This window comes from Agelaius phoeniceus, chromosome 13 (assembly GCF_051311805.1).
Source record: "Agelaius phoeniceus isolate bAgePho1 chromosome 13, bAgePho1.hap1, whole genome shotgun sequence".
Taxonomy (NCBI): domain Eukaryota; kingdom Metazoa; phylum Chordata; class Aves; order Passeriformes; family Icteridae; genus Agelaius; species Agelaius phoeniceus.
Genome location: NC_135277.1, coordinates 17,313,380 through 17,335,298, shown reverse-complemented (window position 1 = coordinate 17,335,298; position 21,919 = coordinate 17,313,380). Strand labels below are relative to the sequence as shown.

Below are 21,919 nucleotides of genomic sequence, written 5' to 3'. Positions count from 1 at the left end.
GATGAGGATGAGGATGAAGATGAGGATGAAGGTGAGGATGAAGATGAGGATGAAGAGAAAGATGAGGATGAAGGTGAGGATGAAGCTGAGGCTGATCTCTTAGCGCCATCTAGCGGCCCGGCGCGGCGGGAACGGCGCTTTGGGGTGGGGACGCAGCCCTGATTAATTAAAGGCTCCCGTTAATGAGCTGACGTCACGCAGGGGCCACAGCGAACCCCGAACCCACCCGCGGTGCCCCCGCTGGGCTGGGGACGGGAAAAGCCCCCGGGACATTTGGGGACAAGGCTGGGACAGGGGCACAGCGGGGCTGGGAACGGCCCCGGAGCCGCGGCTCCGTCCCAGGAGGGATTTGGGGTGACCCCGGAACCCCGATCTGATCCCAGGAGGGATTCGGGGTGACCCCGGAACCCCGATCTGATCCCAGGAGGGATTTGGGGCGACCCTGGAACCCCGATCTGATCCCAGGAGGGATTTGGGGCGACCCTGGAACCCCGATCTGATCCCAGGAGGGATTTGGGGCGACCCTGGAACCCCGATCTGATCCCAGGAGGGATTTGGGGCGACCCCGGAACCCCGGCCTGATCCCAGGAGGGATTTGGGGTGATCCTCTCCTCATGGGGCTGCCCCTTTTTTCTCTCCTTTCCTCTTTTTTCTTTCCTTTTTCTTTCCTTTCCTTTCTCTTTTTCCTCCTTTTCTCTTTTATTTCTTCTTAGTTCCTTTTTTTCCCTTTCCTCTTTTTACTTTCCTTTTTTTCCATCTTTTTTCCCCCTTTTTTCCTTCCTTTTCCTTTTTTTCTTCCCTTTCTTCCTCCTTTCCTTTTTTCTTTTTCCCCCTTTCCTCTTTTTTCTTTCCTTTTTTCTTTATTTCCTTTCCTTTTCCTTTTTTCCTTCCTTTTTTTCTCTCTCCTTTCCTTCCCTTTCTGTCTCCTTTCCTTTTCTCCTTTTTCCCCCTTTCCTCTTTTTTATTTCTTTTTCCCCCCTTCTTTTTCCCCTTCTTTCCTTTCATTTCCATTTTCTCCCTCCCTTTCTTCTTTCTCCTTTCCTTTCATTTTTTCTCCTTTCCATTTTTCCTTTTCCCCCCTTTCCTCTCTTTCCTCTCTTTTCCTTCATTTTATCCCTCCTTTTTTTTTTCTTCTTTCCATTCCTTCCCTCTTTTTTCTTTTTTTTTTTCTCTTTTCCTTCTCTTTTTTTTTCTCTTATTTCCTTTCATATCTTTTTTTCCTCCTTTCCTTTCCCTTTTTCCCATTTTCCCTTTCATTTTCCCGACTTTCTTTGAGGCGAGCTCCCCCCGAGCGTTATCTCAGCCTCGCAGGCGGGACGGGGAGGATTCCAGCGCCTCTCAGATCCCACAAACCGCCGCTATCAGCAGCCCCAGCTCCGGGAGCGCTCCCAATTAACCCCGATCCAATTAACTCCGGCCTGGAGCCGCCATGAGCGAGTTCAGCCCGGCTTCCATCAGATAAACCCCAGGGCTGAGGGCCGAAACCGCCAAAATATTCAATTTTTATCCCCCCGGGAATTGGGAAAACGCCGGGATTTCAGGGGTAGGAGGGAAAAACAGCGCTTTCCCCACCGGATTTTGGGGTTTCCTCCCTGTTTTTCCCGGATTTCCCCCCATTTCTCCCTTTTCCCCATCTTTCCCCTATTTCCACTCATTTTCTCCCATTTCCCCCCATTCCTCCTCCATTTTCCCTCATTTCCACAGTAATTTATCTTCCATTCCCCGCCCTCATTCTCCCCACATTCTCCCCCCATTTCCCCACATTCTGCCCATATTTCCCCCCTCATTTCTCCCATTTCCCCACATTTCCCCCATTTCCCTCACATTCTCCACCAATTTCCCCCTCATTTTCCCCATTTTCCACCCATTTTCCCCTCATTCCTCCCTCATTCATTCCACATTTCTCCCCCATTTTCCCCATATTTTCCATCCTATTTTCTCCCCATTTCCCCCCATTTTCCCCTCATTTCCCCCAATTCCCCCCTCATTCCCCCCACATTCCCCCCCACATTCCTCCCACATTTATTCAACATTTTCCCCCATTTTCCACCCATTTCCCCCCCCTCATTCCTCCCACATTTCCCCCTCATTTCCCCCCCATTCCCTTCCCTCATTTCCCCTAATTTCCACCCCATTTCCCCCATATTCCTCCCCTATTTTCTCCTAATTTTCCCCCAATTTCCCCCATTTCCCTCCCTCATTCATTCCACCTTTCTCCCCCATTTTCCCCATATTTTCCTCCCAATTTCCTCCCATTTCCCCCACATTTTCCCCTCATTCCTCCACCAATTTTCCCCCTCATTTTTCCCACATTTCTCCGCCCATTTTCCCCCATTTCCCCCCAAGATTTCTCCCCATTTTATCTGTATTTTCCCCACAGTCTCCCACATTTCTCCCATTTCACCCATTTTAGCCTCACTTTCCCCCTAATTCCCCCCCCCTCATTCCATCCCCATTTTCCCAATTTTTTCCCCATTTTCCCCTCAATTTTCCCCAGATTTCCCCCTTAATTTCTCCCCCACATTCTCCCCCACATTTCCCTCCCATTTCCCCGGATTTTCCCCACATTTCCCCCCATTTTCCCCCATTTACCCCCTCATTTCTCCCCTCATTCCTTCCCCATTTTCCCCACATTTTTTTCCCAATTTCCCCTTCATTTTTCCTCATTTCCCCCCCCCAATTTTTCCCAGATTCCCCCCCCTCCATTTTCCCTGGAATTTCCCCATATTTACCCCCCTTTTTCGCACAATTCACCCGCCCCATTTCCCCCCTATTTTTCCCACATTTTTCCCGGATTTTCCCCACATTTCCCCCCATTTTCCTCTCAATTTTCCCCAGATTTCCTCCTTAATATCCCCCCCACATTTTCCCAGATTTTCCACCCATTTTCTCCAAATTCCCCCCCCCCCTTTTTTTCCCACATTTCCCCCCCATTTCCCCTCTACTTTTCCCAGATTTTCTCCCCATTTCCCTCTCCATTTTCCCCGGGTTTTCCCCATTGGGATTTCCTGGCTCAGCGGGATAATCCCGGGATAATTCCGGGATAATCCCACGAGGCCCTAATTGCCCAATTGTTGGGAAGATGGGATAAGCTTCCATTTACATATCTGAGGAAAAAAGGGGGAAATGAGGATTAAAGGAGATCAGAGAGGGGGAAAAATTCCATTTTTCCCTTTTTTTTTCACCTGTCACAACAGCTCGTGAGGCCCTGGAGCATTTGGGATGTCTTCATTTGCTCAGATATTCCTGTGGGATCAGGGGTGGGATCGGAGGGAAATAGGGGAAAAATTTGGGAAAAAATAGGGGGAAAGTGGGGGGAAAGGGAGGAAGAAAATCTGGGGGAAATGGGGGAGAAATGAGGAGGAAATCTGGGAAAAATAGGGGGGAAATGTGGAAAAATGGGGGAAAATGTGACAAAAAAGGGAGGGACAGCGTGGGGGAAATGTGAGGAAAAATGTGGAGGGAAATGGGAGGAAAATCTGGGAAAAATAAGGGGGAAATGTGGGAAAAATGTGGGGCAAAATGTGGGGGAAATCCTGGAAAAATAGGGAGGAAATGCAGAAAAATGTGGGGGAAATGTGAGGAAATATGGGAAAATAGGGGGGAAATGTGGAAAAATGTAGAGAAAATCTGGGAAAAACAGGAGGGAAAAGTGGGGAAATGTGGGAAAATGGGGAAAAATGGGGCAAAAATGTGGGGAAGAAGTGGGGGAAATAGGAGGAAATCCATGAAAAATGTGGGGGAAATGGGAGGAAATCTGGAAAAATAAGGGGAAATGTGGCAAAAATGAGGGAGGAGATGAATGTGGGGAAAAACATGGAGAAAATCGCAGAAAAGCAGGGGAAATGTGGGAAAAATATGGGGAAAATGGGGGGAAATGCGGGGAAATCTGGGAAAAAAGGTGGAAAATGTAGAAAACATTGCTTTCCCTCCTCTATCCCTAAAATATCCCCAAATTCTCCAGTTTCGGGGGCACTTTGGGGCCTTCTGGGGTGGTTTTGAGGTCGATTTCCCATCCCGCCTGCAGAGGGATCCACAGAAACCCCACGGAGCGATTTGTTAAACAAATATTAGGGGAAAAAACGAAAGAAAAAAGATAAATATTCGGGATGAGCAAATGTGGAAAGGAGCGGGAAGGGATGAAAGGACCCCAGAGCTTCAGAGGCTCGGGAAAGATCAGGGAAAAAAGGAATAAATATTCAAAAGTGGAATTTCAAAGCTGCGTTCCCGGCCTTTCATCCCGGCCTCCCGCAGGAAGCGGCGGCGCCAAGAAATCCGAGGGGAATTCGGGGGAAAGATGGAGCGGAAAATGCCTGGAAAATCCCAAAAACTGCGGGGAAATCAGCCCCAAAGCGGGCTGGGGTGGGCAGGGATCGGGGTGGGGCTGGAATTTATCCTTGTGGGTTTGGGGTCACCTGGAATTCCCCAGTGTGGATTTTGGGGTCATCTGGAATTCCCTTGTACGCATTTTGGGATCCCTGGGGTGTCCCTGGAATTCATCCACGTGGATTTGGGGATCAACCCTGGAATTGCCCCGTGTGGATTGTGGGATCCCCAGGAGTTTCCACATGTGGGTTTTGGGATCACCTGGGTGGTTTTTGGGGATCCCCAGGGTGTCCCTGGAATTGCCCTGTGTGGATTTTGGGATCACCTGCCTGTCCCTAGAATTCATCCATGTGGATTTTGGGATCACATGAATTCCCTCATGCAGATTTTGGGATCACCCCTGGAATTCCCCCATATGGATTTTGGGATCCCCAGGAATTTCCCCTGTGTGGATTTTGGGATCTCCGGGAATTCCCCCATGTAGATTTTGGGATCACCCCTGGAACTGCCTTGTGTGGATTTTGGAATCCCCGGGGTGTCCCTGGAATTCATCCATGTGGATTTTGGGATCACCTGGAATTGCCCCGGCTGGATTTCGGGATGACCCCTGGAATTCCCCGTGCGGATTTGGGATCCCGGTGGTGTTTTTCGGGATCCCCCGTGATTTGGGATCCCCGCGGGGCTGGGACCGGAGCCGTTCCGGGGCGGGGCTGCCCAGCGCCGGTTCCGCTCTGTTGTGGCAACGGCGCCGGGAGCCGCGCGGGCCCCGGGAACGGCGGGGAAAACATCCCGGGAACGGCGGGGAAAACATCCCGGGAAAACATCCCGGGAACGGCGGCTCCGGGAAAACATCCCGGGAACGGCGGCTCCGGCTCCCGCTGCACTCCCGGCACCGCCCCGTGAGTCCCCGGGATCCCCGGGATTCCAGGGGTTCCTGGGAATTGTTTGGGAAGGGCGTGGGTTCGGGAATGGGAATGGGACACAGCAGGATCAGGGATGGGATTGGGAATGGGGATGGGGTTGGGACAGGGAATGGGAAATGGGGATGGGAAATGGGAATGGGAACAGGAATGGAATGGGAATGGAACACAGTGGGATCAGGGACGGGAATGGGAATAGGATTGGGACAGGGAATGGGAATGGGGTTGGGACAGGGAATAGGAATGGGATTAGGGATGGGAAATGGGAATGGGACATGGTGGGATCAGGGATGGGAATGGGAATAGGATTGGGACAGGGAAGTGGAACGGGACTGGGACAGGGAATGGGAATGGGGACAGGAATGGGAATGGGAAAGCTGGGATTGGGAATGGGAATTGGGATCGGGAATGGGACGCACTGGGATTGGGAAGGGGACAGGGTGGTATCAGGAATGGGACATGGCAGGATCGGGAATGGGAGAACAGGAACAGGACTGGGACGCCCTCACCCTGCTGCCCCCGTCCCCCCCGTGTCCCCGCTGTCCCCTCTGTCCCTGCCAGCCGTGCCCCCCGGGATGTCCCTGCCACTCCGGAGGCACGGGAACATCCCGAGCCTGGAGCCCCCCTCGGAACGCCGGCCTGCCCCAGCTGTCCCTGGCCATTCCCAGGAGAGCACGGGACACCCCCAGGAGCCGGTGAGTGACACGGGGGGGGACACACACGTGGGGGGACAGCGATGTCCCCAGGGCGGCCTGGGAGGGGACAGCCCCGGGCTTGGCTGCTGTTCATCTCGGGAATGAAGCGATTCCTGGATTTCCCGGCAGATGTGGAGGAAGGACTGGAGCCTCTGGCTTCTCCTGCCCACCTTTCCCTGTCCCCAGGGTCCCCCAGGGCTGTCACCTCCCGCCAGGCCTGTGGCCAAGGCCGTTCCTGAGGTCATTCCCAAGGCACGTGGCTCCTCTGGCCAAGGTCCCATAGCAGCCAGGATCCTTCCCAAGGGGATCCAGGATAATTCCTCAGGAATTCTTCCCCCTTCCCCAGCATCTCCAGCCACACATGAGGCAAAAAATCCAGGAGAATCTTTGGGAATGTTCATCCCTCTGTTGTTCTTCACCCCATCCCTCTGTTAAAGAGCTGGAAATCCTCAAAGATCTCCGAGTTTGGGGGTCCCAGGTCCAACCCCACATCCCTGGGAGATTCCACAGGAGGTGGATGGGAAAAAGGGGAAAAGAGGGAGATGGGGAAGTAGAAGGACAGGACAAGGTTGGGAAGGACAGAAGGAAGGGTGGATGGATGATGGATGGATGGATGGATGGATGGATGATGGATGGATCCATGGATGGATGGATGGATGGATGGATGGATGGATGATGGATGGATCCATGGATCCATGGATGGATGGATGGATGGATGATGGATCCATGGATGGATGGATGATGGATGGATGGATGGATCCATGGATGGATGAATGGTGCCAAGAGCAGGGGACAATCTGCGCATCTCTCAGCTCCCCCATGGGGTGTCTGATCCTCATCCTGAGCCATTCCCTGGGACCAGGGGCGTTGTCCCTCTCCGGGGTGACATCCCTTTCTGCCCAGCAGTGCCAGCCCTGCTCTGGTCCCCAGGGGGGTGGCAGCCACCGCCTGGCGCTGCAGAGGATGGCGGGGCACCTGCTGTCCCTGCGCCGCCGTGTCGCCAGCCTGGAGGCGGAGAACGGGCACCTGCGGCACAGCCTGGCCCGGCTGCGGGAGCCGGAGCAGCTCCGCGGCACCGACACCGACGTGCTGAGCCGGGACGAGCTGCTGGACAGGCTGGGTGCGTGCCGGGCACGGGCAGGGCACTGCCACCCTGCCGGGTGACAGGGATGTGGTGTGTCACCCTTACATGGGCAAGGCATGCCGGGGCACTGCCACCCTGCCTGGGTGACAGGGACATGGTGACAGGGACATGGTGCTTCCTTACAGCCACCCTGGGGTGTGAACTGGGCACTGTCACCCTGCACGGGTGACAGGGATGTGGCATGTCACTTTGGGGCTGGGCAGGACACGCTGGGCACTGCCACCCTGCCTGGGTGATGGGGAGGGCACGCAGGGCACTGCCACCCTGGGTGGGTGACAGGGATGTGCGTGTCACCCTGGGGACAGGCAGGGTAGGCTGGGCACTGCCACCCTGCGCGGGTGATGGGGACAAGGCACATTACCCTGGGGACAGGCAGGACATGATGGGCACTGCCACCCTGCGTGGGTGACCAGGACAAGGCACATCATCCTGGGGACAGGCAGGACATGATGGGCACTGCCACTCTGTGTGGGTGACCGGGATGTGGCGTGTCACCCTGGGGCTGGGCAGGGCCACGCTGGGCACTGCAACCCTGGGTGGGTGACAGGGCTGTCCCCGCAGCCACCCCGGGTGGTGACAGGGCTGTCCCCGCAGCCATCCCGGGTGGTGACAGGGCTGTCCCCGCAGCCACCCTGTCCCACGAGCTGGCGGCGGGCGCGCTGGAGCTGCGGGCACTGCGGGACCGGGTGCAGCGGCTGCAGAACGAGCTGATCCGGGTACGGCCCCGCGGGCACCGCGGGCACCCGGGGCTGCCCCGGGGCTCGGGGCCGTGCCCGGCACTCCCGGGGCTTCTCCCGCAGAAGAACGACCGCGAGAAGGAGCTGGTGCTGCTCCAGCGGCGGCAGCAGCTGGCACTGAGGCGCTGCCAGGACAGGGCGGCCGAGGCCGGGGCGCTGCAGCGGGCGCTGCGGCAGCAGGACAAGGTGACACGGCCCGGGTGACAAGGACGGGTCTGGGGACACTGCCAGCCCCTCCCCGGCCCTGCACGGGCTGGGCACGGAGCCCTGGCGCGGCGCTGGGGACACGGGGACAGCCGTGCCCTGTGCCCAGGTGATCGAGGCCATGGAGCGGCTGCTGCTGCGGGACAGGAGCGCCGAGAGAGCCGCGGGTGCGTGCGGGGGCACAGCGACACTCGGGGGGTCCCCAATTGTCCCTGGGATGGCCCAGGGTGGGCAGGAGGGGAAAGGGACACTCAGGGGTGTCCCCAACTGTCCCCGGGATGGCCCAGGGTGGGCAGGAGGGGACAGAGACACTCAGGGATGTCCCCAACCCTCAGAGATGTCCCCAGCCCTCCCTGTCCCCCCCGGCAGGGGTTCCCTCATTCCCCAGTCCCGGGCACGGCAGAGGCCAGGGCTCGCTGTCCCCCTGTCCCCGCCCGGGGAGGGACACGGGACAATGTCCCCGCTGTCCCCCCAGAGGCGCCACCTCACAGGTGCCACCCCGCAGGTGCCACCCTGACGGCGCTGCTGGCCCAGAAGCGGCTGCGGGAGGAGCCGGCCCGACCCGCCCGGGCCGCGGTGAGAGCGGGAGGGGACACGGGGGTAGCACCGGGGACAGAGGGGACAGAGGGGGGACACCGGGACAGAGGGGACACGGCCCGGGGGTGACACTGGAGACAGAGGGGACACGGGGGTGGCACTGGGGAGAGAGGGGACACGGGGGTGGCAGCGGGGACAGAGGGGACACGGCCCCGTGTGTGACACCGGGGACAGAGGGAACACGGCCCGGGGGTGGCAGCGGCGCGGGGCCGATCCCGACCCGGCGCTCCCGTGCCCGCAGCGGCTCCCGGGGCCCGGTGAGAAGCTGGAGCTGCTGGCGCGGCTGGAGCGGGAGCAGGGCCGGGCCCGGGCGCTGGAGAGGCAGGTGGGCACCGCGGGGAGGGGTTTGGGGTCACCCACAGGGGTTTGGGGTCACCCAGGGTGGTTTGGGGTCCACCTGGCGCGGTTTGGGGCTACCCAGCGTGGTTTGGGGTCATTCAGAGCGTTTTAGGGTCATCTATCGTGTTTTGGGGTCACCCAGTGTGGTTGGGTCCCCCAGTGAGGTTTGGGTCCAGGGCATTTTGGGTCACCCAGAGCGATTTGGGGGTCACTCAGCCCGTTTTGGGGTCACCCAGCATGTTTTGGGGTCCCAGAGCCCGTTTTGGGGTCACATAGCCCGTTTTGGGGTCCCTCGGCCCGTTTTGGGATCCCCCATCACGGTTTGGGATCCCCCCATGGCAGTTTGGGATCCCCTGGCCTGTTTTGGGGTCCCCCATGGTGGTGTGGGGTCTCCCATGGCAGTTTGGGGTCCCCAGCCCATTTGGGGTCAGTCCCAGCCCGTTTTGGGGTCCCCAGCCCGTTTGGGGCCTGTCCCAGCCCGTTTGGGGTCAGTCCTGGCCTGTTTGGGGTCAGTCCCAGCCCGTGTGGGGTCTGTCCCAGCTGCAGGAGGCCGCCCGGAGCTGGGCCCGGGGCCAGCAGGAGTTGGGGACGCGCCTGCGGGAGCAGGAGCACGGCCTGGCCCTGGTGAGCGGGGACAGGGGACACCGGGGACACCAGGGACCTACAGTGACCCTACAGTGACACCAGTGACCCTACAGTGACCTACAGTGACACCAGTGTACCCAGGGTCCCAGTGACCGCCAATGTCCCCATTGTCCCCAGTGTCCCTCTGCCCACCCCAGAGCCCTCCCCTGGGAATGACCCCCAGTGACCCCCAGTGTCCCCTGGTGTCCCTCAGTGTCCCCAGTGACCACCAATGACCCCCAGTGACCCCAGTGTCCCCAGTGTCCCTCTGCCCACCCCAGAGCCCTCCCCTAGGAGTGACCCCCAGTGTTCCCAGTGTATCCCGTGACCCCAATGACCGCCAATGTCCCCAGTGTCCCCAATGACCCTCAGTGTCCCCAATGTCCCCAGTGTCCCTCAATGTCCCCAGTGTCCCAATGTCCTCACTGACCCCAATGTCCCCAGTGTCCCTTAGTGTCCCTAATTTCCATCAGGGTCCCAAGTGTCCCCAATGTCCCCAGTGACCCCGATGTCCCCAATGTCCTCATTGACCCCAATGTCCCCAGTGTCCCTCAGTGTCCCTAGTTTCCCTCAATGTCCCCAGTGTCCCCACTGACCCCGGTGTCCCCAGTGTCCCCGGTGTCCCCTGCCCACCCCAGAGGGGGCTGGTTCCCCCATGGGTGCCCCCCTGTGCCCCCAGACCCTTCAGGCCCTTTCCGAGCCCCCCCGGGCGCTGCCCCCCTGCCCTGACCCCGCGGGCGCCTTTCCCATGGAGCAGAGGCCAGGCAGAACATTCCAGAACATTCCAGAACATTCCAGAGGCTCCAGGACATTCCAGAGGCTTGGGGGAGCTCAGTGGGACCCCCGGCAGCCAGAAGGGATCCCCCACGCCCCCCAAATCCCCCTCCCTGCGGGGCGGCCCCGCTTTGTCTGCCCCGCAAAGCGCAGCCTCGAGCCGAGGCCACGGCCCCAGGAGCGTCCCCACTGTCCCCAAACGCCACCGCGGGGGACGTGGGGGTGTCCCCGGGGTGTCCCCTCCTCAGGGCTGGCCCTCGAGGGGCCGCAGGGTCAGCTGGATGGGCCGGTCCGGGATCAGGATCAGGTCGAACTTGGTGCCGATCTCCACGGCCCGCATGGTCTCGATCTTGAAGTTCTCCAGGATCTGGGGTGGAGGGGACACGGCCGTGGGGCTGGGGGGCTTTGGGGACACTGGAGCAAGGCCCAGGGTGACCTTCGGGGCCACTCTGAGCTGAGCCAAACCAGGATTCCATTGGATGGACCCTGCGGCCACCGCGCTGTCCCCTCCCATTGGGGACCCCCCAGGACAGACTCCACGGCCACCGCGCTGTCCCCTTGTGTCGGGGACTCCACGGGACAGGCTCCACAGCCACCGCGCTGACCCCTCATGTCAGGGACCCTGTGCAATGGACCCCATGGCCACCGCACTGCCCTCTCATGTTGGGGACCCCGTGGGACAGACCCCGCAGCCACCGTGCTGTCCCCTTGCATCAGAGACCCCACATGATGGACCCTGTGGCCACTGCGCTGTCCCCTGGCATTGGGGACCCCGCAGGATGGCCCCCACGGCCACCACGCTGTCACCTCACATCAGGTACTCCACAGGGACAGACCTGGCATTGGGGACCCCCGTGGGGACAGACCCTGTGGCCACTGCTCTGTCCCCTGGCAGTGAGGACCCCATAGGACAGACCCTGTGGCCACCGCATTGTCCTGTCACATCAGGGACCCTGTGTGACACACCCCACAGCCACTGCACTGTCCCCTCATGTTGGGGACCCTGCAGCCACTGTGCTGTCCCCTCATGCTGGGGACTCTGCAGGATGGACCCCACTGCCACGGCGCTGTCCCCTGATGTTAGGGACCCCATGTGACAGATCCCACAGCCACCACACTGTCCCTTCACCCATGGGGACAGAGCCCACGGCCACTGCATTGTCCCCTTGCGTCAGGGACTCTGCAGGACAGACCCCATGGCCACCACGCTGTCCCCTCACACTGGGGACCCTGCAGCATAGACACGGTGGCCACTGCGCTGTCCCCTTGCCCGCGGGGACGGAGCCTACGGCCACCTCATTGTCCCCTGGTGTTGGGGACTCTGCAGGATGGACCCCACAGCCCCGGCGCTGTCCCCTGATGTCAGGAACCCTGTGTGACAGACCCCACCACCACAGCGCTGTCCCCGGCGCTGGGACAGGGGCCACTCACGTGCATGAGGAAGAGCTGCATCTCCAGCTCGGCGATGCGCCGGCCCAGGCACTGCCGGGGCCCGAAGCCGAAGCCGAGCCCCAGGAAGGGTTTGGGGCCGGCCTGCAGCCAGCGCTGCGGGAGGAAGCGCTCGGGCCGCGGGAACACGGCGGGGTCACGGCCCATGGCGTACAGCCCCACCTGCACCAGCGTCTGCGGAGCGGCGGGGACAGGGGCACCGTGTCACCCTGTCACCCTATCACCCTGTCACCCTGTCACCATGTCCTTGTATCCTTGTGTCCCTGTGTCTCCACATTGCTGCTTCCCCATGTCCCCACGTCCCCATGTTCTCATGTCCTCTTGTCCTCATGTCCCCATGTTCCTATGTCCCCATGTCCTTGTGTCTTTGTATCTTCATGTCCTTATGTCCTCATGTCCTTGTTTCCCCATGTCCCTGTGTCCTCATGTCCCCATGTCCTCGTGCCCTTGTATCATCATGTCCTCACGTCCTTGTGTCCTCATGTTCCCATGTTCCCATGTTCCCATGTTCCCACGTTCCCATGTCCCCATGACCCCGTGTCCTCATGTCCTTGTATCTCCATGTCCTCGTGTCCCTGTGTCCTTGTGTCCTCATGTCCCTGCTTCCCTGCATCTCTGTGTCCCCTCATGTCCCCATATCCCGCAGGGAGCAGGGGCATTGTGTCACCGTGTCACTGTGTCACCGCATCCCCATGTCCTCATGCCCCTGTGTCCTCATGCCCTCATGTCCTCATGTCCTTATGTCCCCATGTCCTCGTGTCCTCATGTCCTCGTGTCCCCACATCCCTGTGTCCCCATGTCCCCATCTCCCCATGTCCTCATCTCCCCATGTCCCATGTCCCCTCTGTCCCCATGTCACCACCATACTTGTGTCCCCATGTCCCTATGTTCCCGTGTCCCCATGTTCCCATGTCCCCATGTCCCCCTTGTCCCCGTTTCCCTGTGTCCCACTCTCCCCACATCCCCATGTCCCCCTCTCCCTCTGTCCCCCCTGTCCCCATGTCCCCATCTCCCCATGTCCCAGTGTCCCCTCACCCCGGGCGGGATGCGGTAGTCCTGCAGGATGACCTCGTGCGTGGTGTACCTCTGCAGGGTCACGGCCACCGGGTGCAGCCTGCGCGACAGTGACACCGGGGCCTTGGGGACACTCGGGGGAGGAAGGGCGTGTCCTCCTCACCTGAGCCCCTCCTCCTCCTCATCTGTGCCACTTCTCCTCACCTGAGCCCCTCCTCCTCCTCCTCCTCCTCACCTGAGTGTCTCCTTGATGGCGGCCTTGAGCAGCCGTGTGGATTTCAGCATCTTCTCGCGGTCGCCGCCCGCCTCGCGTTTGGCTGCCAGGACCTCAGCCCGCAGCTGCTCCTGCACGCCCGGGGCCCGCGCCAGCTCCAGCATGGCCCACTGCAGGGTCATGGACGTCTGGGGGACACGGGGGACATAGCTGCCACGGCCTGCTCAGCCCTGCCAGGACCTGCTCAGCCCTGCCACGGCCTGCTCAGCCCTGCCACGACCTGCTCAGCCCTGCCAGGACCTGCTCAGCCCTGCCACGACCTGCTCCTGCTGGCCCAGAGCTGCCACGACCTGCTCAGGGCTGCCAGGACCTTCTCTTGCCCAGCTTGGTGCTGCCCCACCCATCACCACCCAGGACCTTCTCCCTGCCCAATCCAGGACCTTCCCCCTGCCTGCCCCACCCAGGACCACCCAGGACCTTCTCCCTGTCCCAACCAGCACCAACCAGGACCTTCCCCCTTCTTGTCCCAACACCACCCAGAACCTTCTCCCTGCTCCATCCAGGACCTTCTCCCTGCCCCAAACAGGACTTTCTTCCTGCTCCACATAACACCACCCAGGACCTTCCCCTTGACCCAACCAGCACCAGGCATGACCTTATCCCTCCCTGCCCCACCCAGCCCCATCCAGGACCTTCTCCCTGCCCAATCCAGGACCTTCTCCCTGTCCCACCCATCACCAGCCAGGACTTTCTCCCTGGCCCATCCAACACCAACCACAACCTTCTCCCTGCCCCACCCAGGACCTTCTCGCTGCCTGTCCTAGCACCACCCAGGACCTTCTCTCTGCCCCACCCAGGACCTTCTCCCAGCCTGTCCCAACACCACCCACGACCTTCTCCCCGTCCAGTCCAGGACCTTCTCCCCGCCCCAGCCAGGCCCTTGTCCCTGTCCTGTCCCCAGGCCGCACCGTGTCCACCCCTCCTGCCATCATCTCAGTGACGCTGGCGCGGATGTCATCCAGGGGCAGCTTGTCGCGCAGGATGAGGTTGCCCAGGATGCCCACGTGCTCCTGGCGGCTCTTGCGCCGCAGCCGCAGGTCCCGGTACACGTTCTGGATGCACTTGTCCGCTGAGGGGACAGGGGGACACCGCGGGGACACCGCGGGGCAGGAGGGGACATCAGTGTCACCGCCCCGGGAGGTGTCAGCGTGTGGGAAATGGATTTGTAGGAGATTTTAATATTAATGTGTAAATTTTGAGGTAAGAAACGTTGATTTAGGAATGTTCTGGAAGAGGATGGTAAAGAGAGAGGAGTTGGATTGGGAATGAGTTTTGGAGGGTGGGTTTGTGAGAAAGGTCGGGAATTTTGGAGAAGTGGAAGGATGGAAGGTGGGCTGCAGTGGGATTCGTCAGGGGTGGTTTTGGATGGTTTGAGGCGTCTGTGGCATGGAGTGGGAAAAGGTGAGAGGTGAAGAAATGGTTCCGGTGTGACCATAGAGGTGGCAGGGTGAGGTGTCCCCAGAGGTGACAGGGGGAGGTGACAAGGCGAGGCGTCTCCAGAGGTGGCAGGGTCAGGTGACAGGTTGAGGTGACAGTATGAGGTGTCCCCAGAGGTGACAGATTGAGGTGGCAGGACGAGGTGGCAGGGTGAGGTGTCCCCAGAGGTGTCCCCAGAGGTGGCAGTGTGAGGTGACAGGGTGTGGTGGCAGGGCAAGGTGGCAGGATGAGGTGTCCCCAGAGGTGACAGGGCATGGTGGCAGGGCATGGTGACAGGGTGTGGTGTCCCCAGAGGTGGCAGGACAAGGTGGCAGGACAAGGTGGCAGGGCAAGGTGACAGGGTGAGGTGCCCCTAGAGGTGGCAGGGTGAGGTGGGAGGGTGAAGTGATGGGGCAAGGTGTCCCCCGAGGTGGCAGGGAGAGATGACAAAGCGATGTGGCAGGGTGAGGTGTCAGGGCAGGTGGCAGGGTGAGGTGTCCCCAGAGGCGGCAGGGGTGGTGGCAGGGGTGGTGGCACTGACCCTGGTAGAAGATGGCGTCCCAGGCCTGCACGTGCTGGCGCCAGGTGTGGCTGCGCAGGCGCTGCAGCAGCGCGGGCGGCAGGTACAGCATGGGCGCCGTGGTGTGGAACATGCGCGACACGGCCTCGATGAAGCGCTGAGCCTCGGGCTGCACGAAATCCTGCAGCAGCCCCAGGCGCTCCCCGTACAGCACGTGGCACACCGCTGGGGACAGGGACAGGGACGTGTCATTGTCATTGTCCCCATGGCCACAGGGACCTCCCCGAAAGCACGCGGCACACCGCTGGGGACAGGGACAGGGATGTGTCATTGTCATTGTCCCAATGGTCACAGAGACCAGCCCCAGGCGCTCCCCGTACAGCACGTGGCACACCGCTGGGGATAGGACATGTCATTGTCATTGTCATTGTCCCCATGGCCACAGGGACCAGCCCCAGGCGCTCCCTGTACAGCACATAGCACAGGGATGGGGACAGGGACAGGGACCATGAGGGACATGTCCCCATGGCCACAAGGACATCCCTGTACAGCACGTGGCACACTGCAGGCAACAGAGACAGGGACAGTCAGGGACGTGTCATTGTCATTGTCCCTGTCCCCATCCCCTTGGCCACATGGACCTCCCTGTACAGCGCGTGGCACATGGCAGGGGATGGGGACAGGGACAGTCAAGGACACGTCCCCATGGCCACAGGGACCAGCCCCAGGTGCTCCCCATACAGCACATGGCACACCGCTGGGGACAGGACAGTGACAGTCAGGGACGTGTCCCCATCCCTGTCCCCATCCCCATGGCCACAGGGACCTCCCCATACAGCATGTGGCACACTGCTGGGGACAGGGACAGTCAAGGACATGTCCCCAAGGCCACAGGGACCAGTCCCAGGCACTCCCTCTCCAGCATGTGGCACACTGCTGGGGACAGGGACAGTCAGGGACATGTCCTGTCCCTGTCCCTGTCCCTGTCCCCATGGCCAGTCCCTCACAGTGTCCCATGGCCAGAGGGACCAGCCCCAAGTGCTCCAAGTGACTTTGAGGGACCTGTCCCTGTCCCCAAGGCCATGGAGACCTGGCCCAGGCCCTCCCAGTGACCGTCAGGGACACATCCCTGTCCCCAAGGCCACCTCCAGCCTTGCTGTGGCCATGGAGACCTGGCCTGGCCTCCTGTTTGTCCCTGAGGGGCTGGCATTGTCACCAGCTGGTGGCCAGTGAAGGACACATGGCTGCTGTGTCAGCAGAGTGGGGGGCCCTGGGGACAGCCCGCATGGGGAGGGGACAGCCCACACGGGGAGGGGACACCCTACATGGGGAGGGGACATAGGGGACATCCTACATGGGGAGGGGACACCCTTCTTCACTCTCCATTGGCCAATCCCTCAGGCCGGGGGTGTTGGTTTTGGGGAGTTTGGGGGTTTTGGGGTTTTTTGGGGGGGTTGGAGGTTTTTGGGGAGGGGATTGTTGGGGGTTTTTTGCTTTTTTGGGGTTTTTGGAGGGTTTTTTGATGTTTTTTGGGTGGGGTTTTAGGGGTTTTTGAGGGTTTTGGGTTTTATTGGCGGGGGGCCGTTGGGATTTTTGGGGGTTTTTTTGTTTGGGGTTTTTTTTTGGGTTTTGGGGTTTTTTTAGGGGGCATTGGAATTTTTGGGTTTTTTTGTTTTGTTTTGTTTTGGGGCTTTTTTAGGTTTGGGTTTTTTGGGGGAGTTTTTTTTTTGGTTTTTTGGGGGGTTCTTTTGGGATTCTTTTGGGGTTTTGGGGGGGTGTTTGGTTTTTGGGTATTTTTTGAGGGTTTTTTTGGGTTTTTTGGAGCTCCTTTCGGGCTTCCTATGTGTTTTTTTTGTCACTCACACTCGAGGGCGAAGCGGAAGAGCTCCTGGCTGAAGTCTCCGCTCCAGCAGCCGCTGAGCCGCGCCTGGGCCCGTGCGCGCCGCACGAAATCCTCGCCCACGGCGCTGAGCAGGGGCACGAAGCCGGGCACGGCCGCGGGGGCCAGCGCCTCCTTGTTGAGCAGCAGCCGCTCCGAGCGCCACGCCTCGCCCGTCCTGCACGGGGACACGCCGCTGTCACCCCCAGAGCATGGACAATGTCCCCAGGGCCCTCCGGCCGCGCCCTGCGCTGGGACTGGCGTGGCTGGGCCTGGATTTGGGGTCCCCCAATCACTTGAGGCACCCCCTGGGTTTGGGGTCCCCACTCACTGGAGGTGATTTGAGGTCTCCACTCACTTGAGCAGCCCAGATTTGGGGTCCCCACTTATTTGAGGGGCCTGGAGTTGGGATCTCCACTGGCTTGAGGTGATTTGGGGCCCCCACTCACTTGAGGCACCTGGATTTGAGGTCCCCGATCACTTGAGGTGATTTGGGGTCTCCACTCACTTGAGAAGCATCAGGAGCCCAGATTTGGGGTCCCCACTCACTTGAGGAGCCCAGATTTGGGGTCCCCACTTATTTGAGGGGCCTGGAGTTGGGATCTCCACTGGCTCGAGTTGATTTGGGGTCCCCCACTCACTGGAGGCGCCCGGGTTTGGGGTCCCCGATCACTTGAGGTGATTTGGGGTCCCCACTCGCTTGAGGATCCTGGATTTGGGGTCCCCACTCCTCGGGATTTAGGGTGCCCACTTGCTTGAGGAGCAACAGGAGCTGGGATTTGGGGTCCCCACTCACTTGAGGAGCATCAGGAGCCCAGATTTGGGGTCCCCACTTATTTGAGGGTCCTGGAGTTGGGATCCCCACTCCAAAGAGCGGGGGAGTTGAATTGGGGTCCCCACTCACTGGAGGGGATTTGGGGTCCCCCAATCACTTGAGGAGTGTCAGGAGCCTGGATTTGGGGTCCCCACTCCTGGAGACTTGGGGTGGGCACTCAGTGGAGGGGATTTGGGGTGGGCACTCCCTTGAGGACCTTGGATTTGGGGTCCCCACTCCCTTGAGGAGTCCAGGTTTGGGGTCCCCACTCCATTTTTGGGGTCCCCACTCACTTGAGGAGCACGCTGTAGGGTTTGGCATCCCCTCTCCCTTGAGGAGCCCGTTTTTGGGGTCGGCACTCACTTGAGCAGCACGCCGTAGGGTTTGGGGTCCCTGCTCTGTTTTTGGGGTTTTTGGGGTGGCACTCACTTGAGCAGCACGCCGTAGGGTTTGGGGTCCCCGCTCTGTTTTTGGGGTTTTTGGGGTGGCACTCACTTGAGCAGCACGCCGTAGGGTTTGGGTCCCTGCTCTGTTTTTGGGGTTTTTGGGGTTTTTGGGGTGGCACTCACTTGAGCAGCACGCCGTAGGGTTTGTTGCGGAAGTCCCTGTAGGCCACCCAGGGGGGGACGCGGAAGCGCTCGGGCAGGGCCCCCTCGGCCTGGAACAGCGTGGCCGCGTCCCCAGGAGTGACGATGTTCACGCTCTCGTAGGTGCCCAGCTTCTCCCTGGGGACACAAGGTCAGCACCCCTGCCCTGGGGGGCCCTGTCCCAATGGGAATGTCCTGTCCCGTCCAAATGGCAGTGTCCTGTCCCAATGGCAGTGTCCTGTCCCCATGGGAATGTCCTATCCTGTCCTGTCCTGTCCTGTCTCCATGGCAGTGTCCTGTCCCAATGGCAGTGTCCTGTCCTGTCCTCATGGCAATGTCCTGTCTCGTTCCTATGGAAATGTCCTGTCCCCATGGCAATGTCCTGTCCTGTCCCACTTATCCCCAAATCCCGCATCCACAGGGCCCTGTCCCACAGTCCCTGTCCCCTCCCACCCCTCAGTCCCTGTCCCCTCCCTGGGCACAGGACCTGTCCCCTCCTGTCCCTCAGTCCCTGTCCCCTCCCCTCTTGTCCCTCACGGTGTCCCCAAGCTGGGCCAGGCTCCTCCAGCAGCTCAGCCCCGGATGGGGAACGTGGCCGGGCTGGGGACAGGGCAGAGGACAGGGAGGGGACAAGGGGAGGGGACACGGGGAGGGGACACAGGCAATGGACATTGGCAGGGGACACAGAGATGGGACACAAGCAGGAGACCGGGCAAAGGAAACAGGGAGGGGACACCGGGAAAGGACCAGGGAGGGGACAGGGGCAGGGGACAGAGGCCGGAGACATGGGCAGGAGACAGGGACAGGGGACACAAGCAGGGGACATGGGGAGAGGACCAGGCAGGGGACACAGGGAGGGGACACAGGGAGGGGACACAGCCAGAGGACCGGGGAGGTGACGTGGGGAGGGGACACGGGCAGGGCAGCGGGCAGGGGACAGGGGGTGGGAAAATGAGCAGGGGACATGGGCAGGGGACATGGGCAAGGGACATGGGAGGGGACAGGGGCAGGGGACCTAGCAAGGAATACGGGAGGGGACCCGAGCAGGGGACAAAGGGAGAGAACACAGGGTGAGGACAGAGGGTGAGGATTGGGGTGGGGACAAAGGGAGGGGACACAGGGAGGGGACACGGGAGGGGACAGGGGCAGAGGACTGGGCAGGGGACACAGGGAGGTGACAGGGGCAGGGTAGACAGGGAGAATACACGGGGAAGGGACCCGGGGAGGGGACACGAGCTGGGGACGCTGGAGGGGTGACAGGGGTAGGGTACACAGGGAAGGGACATGGGGAGGGGACACAGGGAGGGGACAAGAGGAGAGTACACGGGGAGGGGAGAGGGCAGGGGACAGGGGCAGGGGACCAGGCAGGAGACACAGGAGGGGACATGGGAGGGGACAGAGGATGGGGACACAGGAGGGGACAGAGGCAGGGAACCGAGCAAGGGATACGGGAGGGAACACGAGCAGGGGACACGGGGAGAGAGAACCGGGAGGGGACACGGGGAGGGGACACAGGAGGTGACATGGGCAGGAGACATGGGTGAGGACACAGGGAGGGGACAGGGGCAGGGGACCGAGCAGGTGACACAGGGAGGGGACATGAGAAGAGTACAAGGGGAGAGAGGACCGGGCAGGGGACACAGGGAGGGGACACAGAGTGGGGATGCAGGGAGGGGACCTAGCAAGGGATACGGGAGGGGACACAAGGAGAGTACACAGGGAGAGGACCAGGCAAGGGACACAGGGAGGGGACACGGGAAGGGGACACAGGGAAGGGATGCAGGGAGGGGACGCAGGGAGGGGACACAAGGAGAGTACACAGGGAGAGGACCGGGCAGGGGACACAGGGAGGGGACACGGGGAGGGGACAGGGCCACCTGACCTGTAGATGGGCCCGAAGCGGCGGAACTTGCCGGCCATGCTGAGGTGCAGGTTGCTGAGGCCGCCCTCCCGCCAGAAGCGGTACAGGTTGAGCCAGCCCGCCCGCCACTCGCCCGGCACCTGGTTAAAGGGCCGGGGAGCCGAGGGGACAGCCGGGGGGACAGCCGAGGGGACAGCCGGGGCGACAGCGCCCGCAGCCCCGCCGAGCCGGCGACACGGCGCGGCTGCGGCTCGGGGACATCCCCGCAGGGCTCCGGCCTTGGTGACAGCTTGGGCGAGCATGGGGAGGGTGGCCCGGAGGGACGCGGCGGCCTCGCTCTTATCCCGAGCTCCCGGAGCTGCTCCCGCCCGCCTCCCGCCCGGGACAGCCCCCCGCGACAGCGACACCGCCGGGGGTGGCGCAGCCCGCCCCAAACCGGCCCCGGGACAGGTGACACCGCGGGGGTGGCCTTGGGAGAAGGGCGGGATGTGCCCCAAAAATGATAACGAGGCACGGGGCAGGGCACCCCGGGCGGGGACAGCCTTGGGGGCCGCCTGCCAGGGTCACCCGGCGGGGGCGGCCTTGGGGACACCCGCGGTGCCACTGCTGGGGGCGCCTCACGTGCCCCGGGGCGGGCCCGGCATTCCAGGGCTCCGTCCCAAACCTCAAACGCCAAATCCCAAACCCCAAACCCCAAACCCCAAACCCCAAACTCCAAATCCCAAACCCCAAATCCCAAATCCCAAACCTCAAATTCCAAACCCCAAACTCCAAATCCCAGATCCCAAACTCCAAATCCCAAACCCCAGATCCCAAACCCCAAATCCCAAACCTCAAATCCCAAATCCCAAACTCCAAATCCCAAACCCCAAATCCCAAATTCCAAACCTCAAATCCCAAATCCCAAACTCCAACCCAAAACTCCAAACCCCAAACACCCGCTGGCAGCTTTTGGGAATGGCTTTGGAGTGTCCCGAACCGGAGACAAAGCTTGTCCCTTGTCCTCAGGCGCTGGGGAGGGAGACAATGGGGAGGGGGACACGGGGGTCCCCTCTTTGGGGTGTCCCCGGGACAGGGATGGGCAGCGGGGACGCCGAGCGGGGCTGGCGGCGGATGCGACATCGGCGATGGGCACCGGGGGGCGCGCCGGGCCCGTCAGTGCCACCGCGCGGGGACAGCGCCGGTCCCATCCCGCCGCGGAGCGCGGAGCTGTCCCCTGCCAGGCCACAGGGACTGTCCCCTCCTGTCCCCTGCCAGGCCACAGGGACTGCCCCCTCCTGTCCCCTGCCAGGCCACAGGGGCTGTCCCCTCCTGTCCCATGGTCCTTGTCCCCTCCTGTCCCCTGCCAGGCCACAGGGACTGTCCCCTCCTGTCCCATGGTCCTTGTCCCCTCCTATCCCTTGCCAGGCCCAGGATCTGTCCCCTGCTGTCCCTGTCCCCTCCTGTCCCTGTCCCCATCGCTGTCCCAGCCCCAAACCCCACCGGCTGCAGCACCACGCCTTGGGGACATGGTGGCACAGAGCCATCCCCTCCTGTCCCCCTGCGCTGGGCCCAGGGGAAACAGAGGGGCACTGAGGGACATGCAGGGACACTAGGGGACACTGGGGGACACTGAGAGACATGGAGGGACACGGAGGGACACCAAGGGACATGGAGGGACACTGAGGGACACTGAGGGGCACTGAGGGACACCAGGGGACATGGAGGGACACTGGGGGACACAAAGGGACACTGGGGGACACTGG

General features: G+C 61.1%; 3 protein-coding genes across 7 annotated transcripts in view; 2 read left to right on the top strand and 1 right to left on the bottom strand.

Annotated features, from left to right (window-relative positions):
• Nucleotides 1-202: 202 nt before the first annotated feature.
• Nucleotides 203-21,919, top strand: part of CLK3 (CDC like kinase 3) — a 127,005-nt gene continuing 105,288 nt past the window's right edge. The window contains exon 1 of the mRNA XM_054641796.2: nt 203-206. The gene's annotated coding sequence lies outside the window, so the exon portion shown is untranslated. The remainder of the gene's footprint in view (nt 207-21,919) is intronic.
• CCDC33 (coiled-coil domain containing 33) lies at nt 4,702-14,319 on the top strand. 5 transcript variants are annotated; one of them, XM_077185527.1, is made up of 9 exons: nt 4,702-5,225; nt 5,808-5,941; nt 6,845-7,061; nt 7,680-7,801; nt 7,886-8,008; nt 8,136-8,193; nt 8,532-8,602; nt 8,865-8,948; nt 9,503-14,319. In XM_077185527.1, the coding sequence occupies exons 2-9, from the start codon at nt 5,822-5,824 to the stop codon at nt 9,641-9,643; spliced, it is 936 nt and encodes a 311-aa protein (XP_077041642.1). In that variant the 5' UTR covers nt 4,702-5,225; nt 5,808-5,821; the 3' UTR covers nt 9,644-14,319. The 5 variants fall into 5 exon arrangements, with proteins under 5 accessions (XP_077041642.1, XP_077041640.1, XP_077041639.1 ...); XM_077185525.1 differs by lacking the exon at nt 4,702-5,225 and having other exon boundaries at nt 5,501-5,941; nt 6,872-7,061; XM_077185524.1 differs by lacking the exon at nt 4,702-5,225 and having other exon boundaries at nt 5,501-5,941; nt 6,848-7,061.
• Nucleotides 10,605-20,476, bottom strand: CYP11A1 (cytochrome P450 family 11 subfamily A member 1). The gene is made up of 9 exons (XM_054642285.2): nt 20,196-20,476; nt 18,296-18,451; nt 16,897-17,090; nt 15,055-15,258; nt 14,006-14,166; nt 13,059-13,225; nt 12,845-12,923; nt 11,792-11,983; nt 10,605-10,727 (listed from the first exon to the last, which is right to left on the bottom strand). Exons 1-9 carry the CDS (start codon nt 20,474-20,476, stop codon nt 10,605-10,607), a joined length of 1,557 nt encoding a protein of 518 aa, XP_054498260.2.

Coding starts and splice junctions, on each gene's coding strand:
- CCDC33 (XM_077185523.1), top strand. CDS start 5,522: ATGGTGGGATCAGGGATGGGAATGGGAATAGGATTGGGACAGGGAAGT. Junction 7,062..7,679: donor CGAGCTGCTGGACAGGCTGG/GTGCGTGCCGGG, acceptor CTGTCCCCGCAG/CCATCCCGGGTGGTGACAGG. Junction 8,949..9,502: donor CCCGGGCGCTGGAGAGGCAG/GTGGGCACCGCG, acceptor GGTCTGTCCCAG/CTGCAGGAGGCCGCCCGGAG.
- CYP11A1 (XM_054642285.2), bottom strand. CDS start 20,476: ATGCTCGCCCAAGCTGTCACCAAGGCCGGAGCCCTGCGGGGATGTCCC. Junction 14,167..15,054: donor GGACGCCATCTTCTACCAGG/GTCAGTGCCACC, acceptor CTGTCCCCTCAG/CGGACAAGTGCATCCAGAAC. Junction 11,984..12,844: donor ACTACCGCATCCCGCCCGGG/GTGAGGGGACAC, acceptor GCCGCTCCGCAG/ACGCTGGTGCAGGTGGGGCT.